This window comes from Hemibagrus wyckioides, linkage group LG22, assembly GCF_019097595.1.
Source record: "Hemibagrus wyckioides isolate EC202008001 linkage group LG22, SWU_Hwy_1.0, whole genome shotgun sequence".
In the NCBI taxonomy this organism is placed as follows: Eukaryota; Metazoa; Chordata; class Actinopteri; order Siluriformes; family Bagridae; genus Hemibagrus; species Hemibagrus wyckioides.
In genome coordinates this window covers 15953843-15969570 of record NC_080731.1, presented here as the reverse complement: position 1 = coordinate 15969570, position 15728 = coordinate 15953843, and the positions used below count along the sequence as shown (strand labels likewise).

General features: G+C 37.1%; 1 protein-coding gene across 2 annotated transcripts in view; it reads right to left on the bottom strand.

The window, feature by feature from the left end:
• kntc1 (kinetochore associated 1) overlaps positions 1-15728 on the bottom strand; it is a 36182-nt gene that overhangs the window by 6954 nt on the left and 13500 nt on the right. For both annotated transcript variants that reach the window (XM_058375457.1, XM_058375458.1), the window contains exons 27-54: positions 14664-14798; positions 14034-14150; positions 13887-13959; positions 13683-13750; positions 13132-13466; positions 12326-12498; positions 11765-11862; positions 11539-11680; positions 11263-11319; positions 9998-10161; positions 9751-9855; positions 9368-9496; positions 9030-9146; positions 8778-8887; positions 7832-8066; positions 7625-7714; positions 6610-6778; positions 6239-6297; positions 5259-5475; positions 5040-5113; positions 4520-4730; positions 3318-3430; positions 3137-3192; positions 2941-3019; positions 1704-1828; positions 1437-1572; positions 1175-1270; positions 204-260 (exon numbers count right to left, since the gene is read on the bottom strand). In XM_058375457.1, coding sequence (XP_058231440.1) covers positions 204-260; positions 1175-1270; positions 1437-1572; positions 1704-1828; positions 2941-3019; positions 3137-3192; positions 3318-3430; positions 4520-4730; positions 5040-5113; positions 5259-5475; positions 6239-6297; positions 6610-6778; positions 7625-7714; positions 7832-8066; positions 8778-8887; positions 9030-9146; positions 9368-9496; positions 9751-9855; positions 9998-10161; positions 11263-11319; positions 11539-11680; positions 11765-11862; positions 12326-12498; positions 13132-13466; positions 13683-13750; positions 13887-13959; positions 14034-14150; positions 14664-14798 — 3540 coding nt within the window. The remainder of the gene's footprint in view (positions 1-203; positions 261-1174; positions 1271-1436; positions 1573-1703; positions 1829-2940; positions 3020-3136; positions 3193-3317; positions 3431-4519; positions 4731-5039; positions 5114-5258; positions 5476-6238; positions 6298-6609; positions 6779-7624; positions 7715-7831; positions 8067-8777; positions 8888-9029; positions 9147-9367; positions 9497-9750; positions 9856-9997; positions 10162-11262; positions 11320-11538; positions 11681-11764; positions 11863-12325; positions 12499-13131; positions 13467-13682; positions 13751-13886; positions 13960-14033; positions 14151-14663; positions 14799-15728) is intronic.

Here is a 15728-nt window from a genome sequence, read left to right as displayed (position 1 = left end):
TTTTAACCTCTGCTTGTTATACAAGACAAGATGCTTGTGACTGCGAGCCTACTACTGAACATGACTAAAATACAAATAGCCTTCACTGACAACCACCCCTGCAGTATTGTTGGAGTGCCACTGGCATTTAAACAAACACGTACTGAAAAGATTTAATCTTTTAATTGTATTTAATCATACTGTGAAAGATAATAAGTGATTACCTCCAAGAGGCTGGGCACTGCTCTGAGTTTTTCCAAAATCTTCTGCAAGTAGCTGATCTACACAGGGAGGAAAGATTATTTTGATTACTTTGAACATGTTTAACATCTCTGTCAGTGGTGACTTTTTGAGGTTTTTGAAGATACAATTGAGTAAATCTTAAGAGAAGCATTTAACCTCCATGAAGTTGTTCCCAAGCATGTAAAACGATATTAAACAATATTTATTTTCTATCTGTTACAGAGAATAGTGATTTTACTGTTTTTTGAGATATAAGAGCCTGATTTCAAAGTCTATGGCCAGCAGTGATGTCCCAGTGCATTAAACCCCAATCAACTGCATTATTAAAATATGCATCACATTGTATACAGGTCTGTTAAAAGACAGACATCCTTTTATCCACGTACCACTGTAAAGGTGGAGGGAAAATTGCCAACATTTTACAATAGATCAGGAGAAATCTTTAATAAAAAATTACAATATAAAAAATATTATAGCTTATAACAAGAGAAAAGGTTAAATGAATTATTATAGTTATAATAACTATAATTAAAATATTGACATCACTCCTACTCATCATGAACAGTAACACTCTTATATCCCAATTTTCTATGGGAAGCCACTTCATGGAGGTACAAAACTGATATTTATTTCAGGATTCGAGACGCTCATACAATGACAACATTCAGCAATCAGATTTCTTATGATGCGTTTAAGCCCAGCTCAAGTGTCATAAACTGTGATGACCAACACATCACACATAGTCTAGAGATTTTACTCCAAAAAAAGGTTAATTATTTATAATATTATGCTGCATTTAAGGTTTATATCTGGCAGTCCACATTTCCAATCAAAGAATAAGGCATTATATACAAACAAACTAACAACTACACATACCAGCAGTATTTAGTGTTTTTCAAAGTAAATTGTTTTTGCTTGATAGTAGTAAGAAAAATAAATAAATTTGGCATACCATGTTAAACACCAGTAATTTCTGCAACACGCCACTCCATAGCTGTGTATCGTACACCTTGTACTCCAAACACAAATCTGCTACTAGACGCACAGCCTACACACATACAGTAATGACAAACACAGTCGAAAAACATTTATCGTTTAAAAAATTTATTGTTATTAGTATTATTTAAAAAGAGTTACAGAGAGACAATAAAGAAGCCTGAATGTGTACAAATATATGACCAAAAAACAAAACAAAACAAAAGAGACGTCTCTACCTTAGGTTCGTTGCTGTGGTTCTTCCATAAGCCTTTAATCATACCCTCTTTAGGGCTACTGAGAAACCTTTCCAGGTTGTAGGGAATGTTGAGGGCCTCCAGCTGAGAGAGGTACACATAGCACTTCAGGTAGTACCTGTGAAAGAAAAAGCCAAAGTTGGAGGTGTTTCGTGAAAAACATATTAGATAGTTTAAATACTGACACAAATGTTTAGAGTATCTAACATTTACAGAGTGTTCAAAGGAAAAGTTTGTGTTTGCACATACTTGACTTTATCTCTGGGTGTGTGAGACAAAGCCTCCAGTGTGGCAGAGTCTGCAATATGAATGAGGCAGAGCAAAGCACGGCTACGGTGCTCAAAGGTCAGTCTAAGACCTGATCCTCCCAATGGCTAAAGAAAGAGAGAAAGAAAGAAAAAAAATAATAGTTTAGGATATTAGTAGTTATTAATATATATATTAATAGTTAGTTTTAAGATTAGTTATCTATCTATCTATCTATCCATCCATCCATCCATCCATCCATCCATCTATATATATATATATATATATATATATATATATATATATATATATATATATATATATATATATATATATATATACACATACACACATATATATATATAACACACATACATACACACACACACATATATACATATATATATATATATATATATATATATATATATATATATATATATATATATATATATATATATATATACACACACATATATACAACTGTATATCACTCCGAGCTGTATATATTTTAGATTTGCGGCATTCAATAAAATTGTCCTTTCCACACTAGGTCTGACAGCTTGGTTTTGCTTTGTGTTATCTATGTAAGGAGTCAATAAGCTGAAAGTGAAATCCACCATTCTGTTTTTGTGTTCTGTCTCAACTTTGGTCTGCCAACAGGCCTGAAAACAGCTTCACACACAGCATCATATGGTGCTCTGATGCTTCAATATTAAAGCAGTCTGTGCGCTGTTACAATTCCGCCATTAAGTAAATGACTAGTTAAATATTAAAATTCATGTTTATAATTTTTCATAATCAACATTGAACTTAAGTGATAAATGCCCTAAATGTAAGTAATAACAGGAATTAACTTACTTCTTGAAAATTTAATGTCATTAATAAACAAAAATATAAAGCACAAAATCACTATTTAATTAAAAGAGTTATTTTTCAAAAGTTAGCATTAAGTTAGATTACAGAAATGTAATCCATTTATAGGATGGAGTCATACGAATGAACACTGACGTTAACTGAAGTTCATTCATCCACTAAAAAAAACCCATCTGTTTGCAACTTTACTCATGAGGATAAACCGCTGGCCATCAGCAATTTCAGGAGGCAGGTTTACATGTACATGGGCTTGAATAGAAGGTGGGGAGGTTCAATGTTACACACTGGCCTTTCAAATTATACTAATCCTGTAAATGATTAGAAGAATAATATACATTATGATGCATGTATGTACATGATTTACCCATGTCTCTGCACTCAGGATGGGGCTGAGCAGACGTGCCCCTATATCCATCGGGTGCATCTGCAACAAATACACCACTCTGCAAAAACAGAAGAAGGATGTAAAAAAAAAAATTAAAAAAAACATTTTTTTTTTTAATCTTGACAAACTTGTGATGGGGAAAAGTGCTGTGAAGTATCAGGAGTTTTTAGTTCACCTCATGAGATCAGGATCCTCAGTAAGATCAGTCACAGAGTCCTGGTATTGGATGTCCTGTAATGATATGGACAATGTTAATAATAATCACTCAATGATTAATAAAATGTTTCATTAGAGTACTTTAATTATTCCTGTGTTTTTATCCAACAATTAAGTTTCTGTGCATGAAAACCTCTCACCTTGCCACTGGTTTGCCCTGTTTTGCAAAGCCACTTCTCAAGAAGGGTGTTACGGATTTTGAGAAGGTCAACACCACTAATGGATGCAATCTCTTTAGCCACTGCATGAATGTCTGGTAAAACAAAAGCACAACAAACATGTGATGAGTAAACTCTGTTTTATGATAATGGTAGCTTCATTTTCCGAACAGATATTTGTGAATTAGAGCCCTTTTCTTGTTATAAATTACAATTTACATTTATATATAAATCCCAGTCATCACCATGGGCCAACAAAGTCCACGACAACGTCCTCAGGATTCTTACCCGGTCATTATGAAAATAAAATTCAGACTTTTGTTTCTGTTGAAAATCAAAATCACAAAAAGGAACAACATGAAATGCTTTAGGGAGGCTGAATTCAAGCAGACAATAAGGAAATGTAAAGCTTTAGGAGTTCTGAATTTGACAACAATTTATACACTGATCAACATAACATTATGACCATCATGCACTGTGTATTCTGACACCTTTCTATCAGAACCAGCATTAACTTCTTCAGCAATCTGAGCAGCAGTAGCCTGTCTGTTGGATCGGATCACACGGGCCAGTCTTCGCTCCCCATATGCATCAATGAGCCTTGACCACCCATGACCCTGTCACCGGTTCACCACTGTTACTTCCTTGGACCACTTTGATGGCTACTGACCACTGCAGACCGGGAACACCCCACAAGAGCTGTAGTTTTGGAGATGCTCTGATCCAGTCGTCTAGCCATCACAATTTGGCCCTTCATCAAACTCACTCAAATCCTTACACTTGTCCATTTTTCCTGCTTCTAACACATCAACTTTGAGGACAAAATGTTCACTTGCTGCCTAATATATCCCACCCACTAACAGGTACCATGATGAGATCATCAGTCTTATTCACTTCACCTGTCACTGCTCATAATGTTACATCTGATCAGTGTATAGATCCATAATATTCGCCATAAAAATTTCCATGTATTTTCCAGTCTTTCCAGAGCTGTGCATCACTTGTTGACCCGTGCTGTCATAATTCTAAATTACCATATAACTATTAGTCCTTGCAGCAGAAAAGAGGCTATTGTACGTCTTAATATTTGGTGAAGTTGTAATCAAAATCATGATCGCTTGAATATTCATGCTTATGTAATAATTACTGCTCATTTGAATGTTCATTGTGAGATTTGCTCTAACCTGGGTAGGTCTGTCCAGCAGGACTCTTCATGCGCTCCACCACTGAGCTGTGCTCAAACAGAGCCTCAATGAGACGGACGGGCTGTCCTGTTAGTTTGAGTAGCTCAGGGCTGTCCAGTTGAGAAGTTATGAGCGCGTTCTCTGTGGCTGACCACTGGTACTGCAGCAGCAGCTTTGAGGTGAATAGCTCTCCCCTTGCGCGTAGCTCCTCCTACACACACGTGCACACAGACAGCCAGGAAGGGGAAAAAAATGCAGAGAACAAAACTGATGAATGCATAAATAGGTGCTTTCAGTTCTTTATGAACTTGTAAGTCGACAAAACCACCTCATTATAAAAGCAAAAGATGGCAACAAACAAAACAAAGCAACTACATTATATTAAAGTGCAGAATAGACACACCGGTATTCAATATTTAGGCGTGAAGGTGCTTTAAGGCTTAACAAAGCTAAGTGTATATATATATAAAATTAATTATTGCTATAATTTCTGCAGTATCTTATTCATATAGTAACAAACCTTTAACATATCAGACTTCAGGAATTTCTGTACAAGGTCCAAACAAAATTTCAAAAACATGGTTTTCTCTGCACCTGTAAACAGCAGAAAAGGGGTGGAAAATTTTACACACTTACACAGTAAATACAGTTTAAAGTCATGTAGATGTGTAAATGTAAGGAAGTGATTTCAGAGAAAAGAACAGGTAAATTAAATCGACCCCTCCACTACTGGACTGACCTGCAGGAAGTTCCTGAGAGATTTTGTGTATGGTGGCTGCAGCTAGTTCTGGGTTCTGAATGCAGTGAGCATGTTTAAATATGTTCTGTATCACAGTGTTCATGTCTCTGCTGGAGCCGTAAGCCTGTGAGCATTTTGGCTGGTCCAGCAGCAAAGGCATCAGCTTGTTCTTGAACACATAGTTCACTGTCAGGATGTAAAGCTTGTCCAGGTTAACCTGAGTGAAAAACGGAAAGAAAAGGATCATGAGAATATACATTGAGCTGACAGTTTATTAGATGCACCTACACTCATTTTATTAGGTACATTAATATTGAGTCATAGACTGCAGCACACGCATAAGCAACAATAGATAAACCAGACAAACCATAAATTCATTATTTAGCCTACTGGGAAAGTGAAGCCTCCATCGTGCGGTCATAAAGTCGGCAAATCACCGGGCCTGTGGTCATTTGAGATCACCACAAGATGATGATTATGAATATGATTAAGATTTGAAAGGAATAGCACACAAAGTATGCCAGGAGGCATGAGGTAGCAGGATGCACAAACTACGTCAGCAGAACAACGTCATTTTATCTAAACAAATTTAACTGTGAGGTGACTGTGTGTGCACGCTACAATGAGAGCCAGCTTTACACTCGGATTTGTCAGATTCCACAGACCCAAGTGAATGCTGTACGTCATCGGAATTTGCCTAATAACATTCAAAGGGTCACGACTACTGATTTGCAGCTTTCCAGGATATTTTTAAAATCTGTGTTTTGTTGATGTTGTAAACAATGTTAGAGATCCAATACATTATAGTTCCAATGCCACTGAAACTATTTGCACAAGCTTATAAATGTCTTATTTCTATTATTTAAACCACTAAGAAGACAATATGATCCAAGGTTTTTGGATTGTTGGGAAAAAATGTGACAATATTTTGAACTCTGAACATGTTGGTTTTGTCTTCCTCTCTGATTAATGTGTTTTACCTTCATGAGTTTGGATATGAGCAGTAGTGTGGGTAATGTCTCCTCATTCAGCTCAGGAGCTGGAAAAACACACACAGTAGAGAACTTTACAAAAATACTTGTTAGAAAAAATAAAGAAACAAGATCCATTTATTTAAATACAAAAGAGGGTACAAAACAATGCGTCACTAGGCCACAATTAAAATATCAAATTAATCATGTGGCCATATTAGCAGATTACTAGGGATAAAGGAAACGTGCGGGCATCTTTTTAACTTTAAATTAGAACTGCATACTGTGTACCACATGACCGCACAGCTTCAAATATTTAATACAAGTCAATATCCAGATTCAGACCGCCGAGGACACACATCATTCACAATAATACTCACAAATAATCTTCCAGAAGTACAGGTTAGTCTGGAGGAGAAGATGGAAAGGCAAGCGAGTGTTGGCGAGAGGACTCGACTCCAGAGAGTTCTCCAGAAGGTACGTGCTCTCCACATCAGCGGGAGGAGAAATCCGCTTGTGGGACTTCAGGTGCTGGAGCAATCCCATCATCTGTAAAGTTACAGATAAATAAATACCCTGTCAAAAACGAGCTCAGATTTTAATTTATAATCAAGTCAAGAATAAACGAGACCAACATCATACTCAGGTACATCCACAGAACTGTTTCAGTAATATTTATGAAGTTTAGCACAGCTAAAAGCCAAACAGCCAGTGCTACTTCCCTTATATGCTTTTTTTTTTTTTTTTTTTCCCTTTCAGTTGTCCATGTGTCTGTGCATCTGGGATACCTGTTAGTGTAATATCTCAAGAACACATGGTTTAATGTTCATATGATTTATGTGGATTTATCAATGCAACCAGCAGATGAACTGATTAGATTTTGAAATTGATCCAAATAGGTTCAAGGTCAAAGCACGGTCTAATGAAAGCTTCTTCAACAGCTTTCTTCCTGTTTAAAGTATATTTTAAGGGTATTTGTAACACAAAGGATTCATGCTGAAGGCATCGTTGGTATTATGTGTTGACTCTTTAAAAACAGATTTCGTTGGTTGCAAAAAATTCGTAAACTTCAGTTAGCTTCGCTTCGGCCCCTGGACGTACGCGCAACTTAGCCGGCGTTCAGTTCGTATGCCGAAAATGCTTTGTATGCTGATGCAAATTTCTTGCAAAATTTCAATTCTTAAGGTGAATATTTGTAAGGTGAGTGCATTCATATGCTGAGGTTCCACTGTATATTGCAACTGACAAGCTATAGTTTCAAAATAGCTTTTTAATCATATACATGATCACCTAATTGAAGTCATCACCTCATAAGATACTAGGTTATTTATGGTTAAGGTTATTTTCGGTTCAATAAATTCAAGTGTAAAACAGAAAAATAAAATAAAATCTTACCTGGTTGAGTGGTAAGAGAGTGGTGCCTTCATCTGCAGTCTGAATGGTTTTTAGGACCTTCTCAATTCGCTCATAATTGTATGGATTCAGCTGCAGCAAACCACAAAAAAATATTGAGCACCTTGTCTCATAATCACAATAATCAGGTAAATAAAAATTAATCTGCGTTTTGCAGCTTGTGACCTGCGTGTTGTGACCACGTCTGACCTTTGTGAATGCTGTATGCAGACTGACAACCAGGTCTGCAGTGGAGCTCAGTTGGGGAACAATCCGTAGGACACGTCCCAATACATCCTCATGCCCTACAGCTGCACTCTCGACCCCTTCCTCCAGTTCTGTATCCACTGTTTCAATTTCACAGTGCTTATTATTTGCTTTCTCCTGCAGCAGCAGTGTGGTGATGTAGAGATTAAGTGCAGAGTCAGTGTCCAGCCCATATGTTCTGCAGAATACAGAGATCAAACAATTGAAAAAATATCAGGATATCATATTAAATCTTTGATTTATCTGAGATGTGAAAGCTCAGGGATTAAAGTTGTACTACAGTGACCAGAAGGCTGATGCCTTTATATTGCTAAAATAGACCTATAATATAAGTGATTAAAAAAAATATATGGTTTCGTTTGAGCAAATCCATGGTTACTTAATCGCACAAAAGTTGCCCAGGCTTTTAATTTCTGTATATTTTGGTTTGTTTGTTTCAGAGAAAAAGTTCAGGTTCTTTTGTTTTAATTGTACAATGTTTCAACTTCAACACTGTAAAAGTAATCTTCAGTCCAGTGACAGTTGTATTATTATTACTCAAGTTACTAAACTGAAACTCTACTCCAAGTGTGTTACAAGAATGACCAGTATGAGTATATTGTAAATAGGACTCTAGGATGAGCATAAGAAACTCTCCATGACTACTGCAGCAGAAATCGGTCCAGGAAGCTTGATTCACTAAAGCAAGTGAGAGTCCTTAAATGTGTCTTACAGACGTCTTTAAGGTTCTTTCGCTTCTGCCCACTTTTGAATGTTTTAAATATGTCTTTGTAAAACAGGTCATGTTTTTGTCTAGAATTTCATATCTAACAAATATTTCTATCCTGATGAGACAAACAAGTCAGTACAGTTTGTGTCCAGAGAATAAGTTAAATGCAGGTTAACTCACCTGCAGTAATCTTGTAAGATCTTTGCAGTCATGTGTCTGTTCTTTACAAGTTCAGGAATCAGATTCCTTTTGCTCTCTGAACACTGTCTAAACACAGACTGAATGGAAACCTGAAGAAAAAAAATAATGCCACACATTGGCGGATTTTCATTTGTTTTATAGCCAGATTTAAACAAAATGGAAAAAAAAAAACATTTACAAAATAAGACTACTTTGTTTGAACAAAGAAACAAAACAAAAAAAAACAATTACCCCAATTTTTCCAAGCTTAATACCCCATTCTGCATCTGTGATGACAGATAAGAAATTCCTCTTCTCTTTCTGGTCATTATAAAGTGAGCAGAAATGGGCTCCGACCACAGCTACAGCCTGAAGAGGACAAATTCAAACAACATACTAAAAACTTTGCCTAGACGTTTTGCCTAGAATGTACATATTTGTCCAAACCCACAACCTATTCAATGCTAAGGCACCATTTTAAAAATCTGGGAATGTAGTTAACTCATACCATCCCCTTATTCACTGCAACAGATCTCAAATCAGTAATGTATCAGTGGGGCACCAGTTTGATAATGGGTGAAATATCTTACCATGATCTTGTCATAGTTTTGCCAAGCACTGGTAATTATCTTCCACAGAATGTCCAGAACATCAGATTTGCCCAGAACAGTGCAAAGGCCAATGGCTAAGTCACAGTCCACCACTCTCCAGTTCAGGACCTATAATACATATTATGGTGACGTTAAAAATGTTGGCTTTTTAAAAATAGTTTTTTGGGGCATTTAAACTCTTTAGTTAAATAAGAAATTATTTACTAGTGGGCTGTTTTGACTTCATATATATTAATATTGTTTGAATGTTCAGTATACTATAACCTAAACATAAGCAATAAAAAATTCTAACTGAATCAAAAAAACAAACAAAAAACAGTTTTAACAAGACAAACCTTTATTTATATTTTCAGGATGCTCACCTTATGTAATAAAGACACTACAACCATGTTGATAGAAGAGAGAGCAGTCTTCTCGATCACATCCAGAGTCTGCTTATCTCGAATTAACCGGCTGTTAGATTGCAACTGAGACAAAATAAAGCAGGTATGCATGACTACAATCAATATTTATCACAGGAGTCTGAAATACTATTTTACACTCCAGAAATGATGCTTTTTCCTAATACGAGATGTTGAAATTTCTCAGTTAGCTTGAGAAAGGTCTCACCTTCATGCTCAAACTGAGTTCCATGTTGTTGGAAACAAAGTGCTGTAAAATGCTGCCGAATGACTCTAGCAGGAGCCTCAGGGCCAGTTCTAGCTGACTGCACTCCTGTAGACTCTGCAGCATAGTGGCCATGGGGCCCAGCAACGGCCGAACATAGTCATTTTCTGTAAAAACATTGAATGAGTAAACAGCCAAATATTTAAAAATCCATCTTTATGAACTCCAATAATGGTGGACTAGTCAAGAAAGCATTAAGTAGTATTTGTTTGAATATTTCTAATGTCTTTGAGGAAATAAAGATCTATGAAAGATCTCCTCTGGAAGAAAACAGCCCAGGATAAGTTCTGGGCTTGTGTTCTTAAGAAAAAATGAAATTGTTAAAGCGAGGGCATTCGTATGCCGAGGTTCCACTGTAGTGGTAGGTGGTAGTGTAACAGTAGAAATCAGACTCCAGTAGAAATCTGCAAACTGGAAGACATATAAAAAAAAAAAAAACTGTTGGGCTGCAGCTGAAAGGTCATTGTCAAGCACAAGCTTCAGAGAATGACCAAACCAAAAAAAAAAATCTGTGTTAACCTGTAGCAGTTGGTAAATCTTGTTTCGAGGGAGCAGCATAACTGGTTTCTATTGACATACAGATGAGTAACCTACTGAAGGAAAAATCACTGGCTCCGTCCTGCTGTTTGGGGAATTTATTGATTCATGTTGCCATTGTTTGTGTCTACTTCCCCCCTTTAGATTGAAGGGTCAGTGCAATTCAACACAAAGTACTTCTGACTGATTATCTTGATTTTATTATGAAACATTTCTGCCCTGATGGGTGTGGTCTCTCCCCAGGTACAGGGCACAAGGGTGACCTAAATTAAATGCTGTGGCCTTCACACTCACCAAATCTCACTCAAATGAACACCTACAGGAGATTTAGCAGTAACGTATTAGACAGTTCTAGAGGTTTGTGGTTGCCCAACACCATGGCTAACACAGGTTAAAGTGTTAACTTGCCACTGAACTTGGAATACTGTAGGTCATTAAAATCAGTTAAAAACTAACAGTTAAACCAATAAACATCTATTAAAAACAAGCATACAGTATGGTGAATAAACACCTGAAAAAACAACTTCATATTTATTAACAAATATTTCAAATTAAGTTTTCCTTACAACTACAACAGGACTGACATTACCATTAAAACCCAAGATACTAGTACATTTTTTAAATCCATCATAATATATAGATATGTAAATTTGGCATGAAATGTAAATTACCTTCCTGAAGAGCACAATATGACAAGCACGAGCAATCCAGAGGATAAAATGTTGAATCTAGAAAGCAGCAAGGAAATTCAGAGCAAATGGATTCAATTTAATAACCTTGGAAAAACAAACTTTATATCTCAGGACAACTGTTGGTAACTCACTCCAAACTACGACATAGGGCGACAATAGATAGGACCGTACACAGTACTCCACAATATTTTAGTCAGAAATATTATACAACTGATACCAGCATATTGACTTAATACAATGGGACCATGCAGGTACCTGCAATTGGCAGAAGACTGGTGGTGATCTTATACTGTACTGGGAGCACTGAGACCGGGTCCAGCACAATGCCATCCTCATTAAACACTTCCTGAACACTGGTTTCTGTGTAGGCATCTTCCTCACCACTCAATACAGCATCCTGTAGGTACAGCACAAAATAAAGCTAAATAACAAACTCGCTACACTCAAAAAAACACAAACGTGGTAGAATCAAGAAGTGTACCTTTACAACAAAGCCGTAGTCATCAATCTGACACTGACGGTACACATCAGCAGCATCTCTAGTGCTTTTACACAATTCAACACAGTCAAGAAGCAGATCTACAGAAGGATAAAACAAAAATCATGATTATGATAACCATCATGCCAGTCCCTATAGAGTTTACAAAGTGATAATGTTCAAAAATGAGCGAAAAAGGAACAATTTATTAATTAAATAATTTATAATATTTTACCTGTAAATAAAATAAAAAAACAAACTACTACTACTTCTACTACTAAATTTATTTTTTAGATTATATTTTATTTGTCTTTTTATGTCACTGTATGTTTATTTGAGTTCAAAATGGCTTCAAAACGCCAGACAAGAATTACAATCTTTGTTTATAAAATAAAAAAAATCATAGGGTAGCTCACAATGTTGAGTTTATCTGACTATTTCTTTTTTTTTACTATAGTGTTCTATTTTGTCAAAATGCTGTGGAATGAAAAGAAATTATTGTGTATAAAGTTTGAATTCAGCATTTCTATTTGATTACTGAGTAAAATGAAGGGAGAGGTGTACCAGCGTGACAGATGGTGATGGCCTGACAGGCCAGTTTGTGGATGAGAGATGGGAGGTTTACTCTTTCGGGCAGCACCATGGGGACGTTGTCCTCCAGCATCTGACAGAGACGGCGTGCTGTGCTGAACAACACTCGGCCTGTGCTCGAGTTAGGATGGTGCTGGTAGAGCTCGCTGAAAAATAGCGGGAAAAAAATACTACTTATTAACGGGGCTGGTTCTCAGTCTTTAGGGTCTCTTAAGTTATGTTGAGTGGACATGTAGATGACAATGCATCTATACAGGAAGCTACCAGACAGTTTCAAAAGATTCCACGCTTCATATATTATTCAAAATGAATTATGTATACAGGCTACAACACATAGGTCTCACTTTACAAACAAACCTTAAGTTTACGTTCATCCAAACACAGAGAATTGAGCCATGTTAGCTAAATTTATAAAAAATAATTTGAATCCAGAATGTATTATCTTTTTTGTTCATCTTTATAAAAATGTATAGCACTACAGCTCTGTCCTTTAGCTGAGTTCAGCAGCTCATACATACAAAAAAGAAACCAAAAATACACACCACACTTCATATTTGTTCACATCAAGCAGTCGAGCAGATTCAGAATCGAACTGTTTTTCACTGCAAATGAATCAGAGTCTTTGACTCTTTCGAACCCTCTCAGACTAGATGTTTCTGGTTCACCCCTTATTTTTTCATCTGTAATAACTGTTCACAGGTGAAAAAATACCAGGGTTTCATTCAAATAGACTGAATGCTCTACATCTGAAAGCACCTGTAGTGTCTCAATGTTAGTACCTAAGGATTGTAAGAGCTTTCTCTACATTCCCAGCTTCTAAAGCTCGATCAGCCAGATCTGCCCACAGCTCCTGCTCGGTCCTCTCCAGGTGTCTGGCCAGACGATGAAGTCCAGCCTCAGTGGACAGCGTTCTGGTTTTGCCATCAGGGTCATTAGTCACTGCCGCTTTGGCCTTGTTGTCTGGCTCTTTAGCATTAGCCTTGTCCAGCTGTTTCTTCTTCGAATGACGCCATGCTCGTGTGTTCTCGTACGCAGTGATGAGCTGCTGATTGAACTGCCGCCTCACTGTTGGATCATCATACTCCTCTGGGGTCAGGAAGATGTCAAAATCCTCCTGAGGCACACACATTAGGAAAGGATTTTATATAATCTTCTTTTTTAAAAATATTTTCCTTTTATAATTTTTATAATAATAAAAATTATTATCTTTTAATAATAAAAGATTAAAAAGCAATATATATATATATATACATACATACACACACACACACACACACACACATATATATACATATACATATATATATATATATATAAGGTGATTACGTACCTGCAAGTGAGCAATGGCTGTGAACATTTTCAAGTTGTTCTCACACCCCATTCTCTTCAGGGCATCATCTGTGAGAATAAATAAATAAACTGCCTTTAGCATATTAATGTCTGTCATGTGAATTTACAAAGAATATAAATACTTTCTTTATTGGCAGTTAAAATAATACATAAAAGAGGCCCAAGTCTTAGACAAAACCATCACCTCTCTGAATGCTCTGCAGATACTTCAGTGCCTCTACCATGGTCTGGGCGACATGCATCTGTTGTTTCTTAAGCTTCAAAACAAAAACAGCTTTAAGCAATTTTGCACCATTTACAAAAAAATTAACTACAAGCCAGTCCATACAACCTCAGTTAACTGCTCCTTGTTTTGCAGTTGGAGTCTCGCCCAGTTGGTCAGTCGTTCAATTACGAGTTCTGCCTCAGCAGGTGGCAGCTTTTTCAGCTCTGCTATACACCCATCACTCTGAAAATACAAATTATTAAATCAATCATTCTCAATATATACAACACTTATTTCCCAGAAATCAACAGTGGGCTTTACAGAATCATGAAGTGTACTGCAGCATAAAATTGGCATTACTCATATAAATTCAAAATACAGCCATAACACAGGATGCGGCTCAGTCAGATAATGATATTATCTTAGAACAACGTTACTAGTTTGTTGCCTTTAATTATATTAGTATAAATATTATGTCCCAGAAGTTTTTGTTCTTGGCCCCTTGGTGCTCCCTCATAATTTTGGGTTTCACTTGAACTTAGATTATTGAACAATATTTAGCTGAATTATCCCACCAATTCAGCTAAAATTAGACTGCTTCCATCGCCTCTGAACCATGGACCTGTGTTTCACAGAGCATTAGCACATTTGCATCTCTTTGCTTCACCCAGATGCCTCTAGAATGATTCCAAGCATTATAGTCAAAACAATACAAAAATATCCAAGCAAAGCCAGCTGGGGTGCTGATACACATACATGATTCTTTTCCAAAAGCTGAATGCAGTAGATGTAGTAGATTTCAGACGAGTTGAGCTTATAGGTTTCAACGAGTTTAAGAGAATCTTCCAGTGAAGTAGCCAGGTCTTGTTTCAGAATATGTCTTACAAGCATCTGCTCAAATACAAAACACAAACATACACACACACACACACACACACACACACACACAATACAAGCAGAGGTGACTATTGTTATAATTTGTTGAGGATACAACACTTGTCCATCACATGGATTGTACCAGACTATTAACACTGAGGTTAATATTTTGTGCTAAGATAATGTATTCTTCTGAACTGGATCACAGACCAAGCCCCTTCAACTACATTGTGGCAAAGGGTCTTACATGAGTATGCATCATTGGACTATTTAACCTCAATATAGTAAACAATGTATTTCACAGAATATGGGGGGGGGGTGTTGTCAAATACTGTACATCATATACACTGATCAGGCATAACATTATGACCACCTGCCTAATATTGTGTTGGTCCCCCCTTTGCTGCCAAAACCCATCAAGGCATGGACTCCACTAGATCCCTGAAGGTGTGCTGTGGTATCTGTCACCAAGATGTTAGCAGCAGATCCTTTAAGTCCTGTAAGTTGCGAGGTGGGGCCTCCATGGATCAGACTTGTTTGTCCAGCACATCCCACAGATGCTCAGAGATCTGGGGAATTTGGAGGCCAAGTCAACACCTCAAACTGGTTGTTGTGTTCATCAAACCATTCCTGAACCATTTTTGCTTTGTCGCACGGCGCATTATCCTGCTGAAAGAGGCCATAGACATCCGGGAACACCGTTTCCATGAAAGGGTGTACATGGTCTGCAACAATGCTTAGGTAGGTGGAACGTGTCAGAGTAACATCCACATGGATGGGAGGACCCAAGGTTTCCCATCAGAACATTGCCCAAACCATGACACTGCCTCCACCGGCTTGCCTTCTTCCCATAGTGCATCCTGGTGCCATGTGTTCCCCTGGTAATCGACGCACACGCACCCGGTCATCCACATGATGTAAAAGAAAACGTGATTCATCAGACCA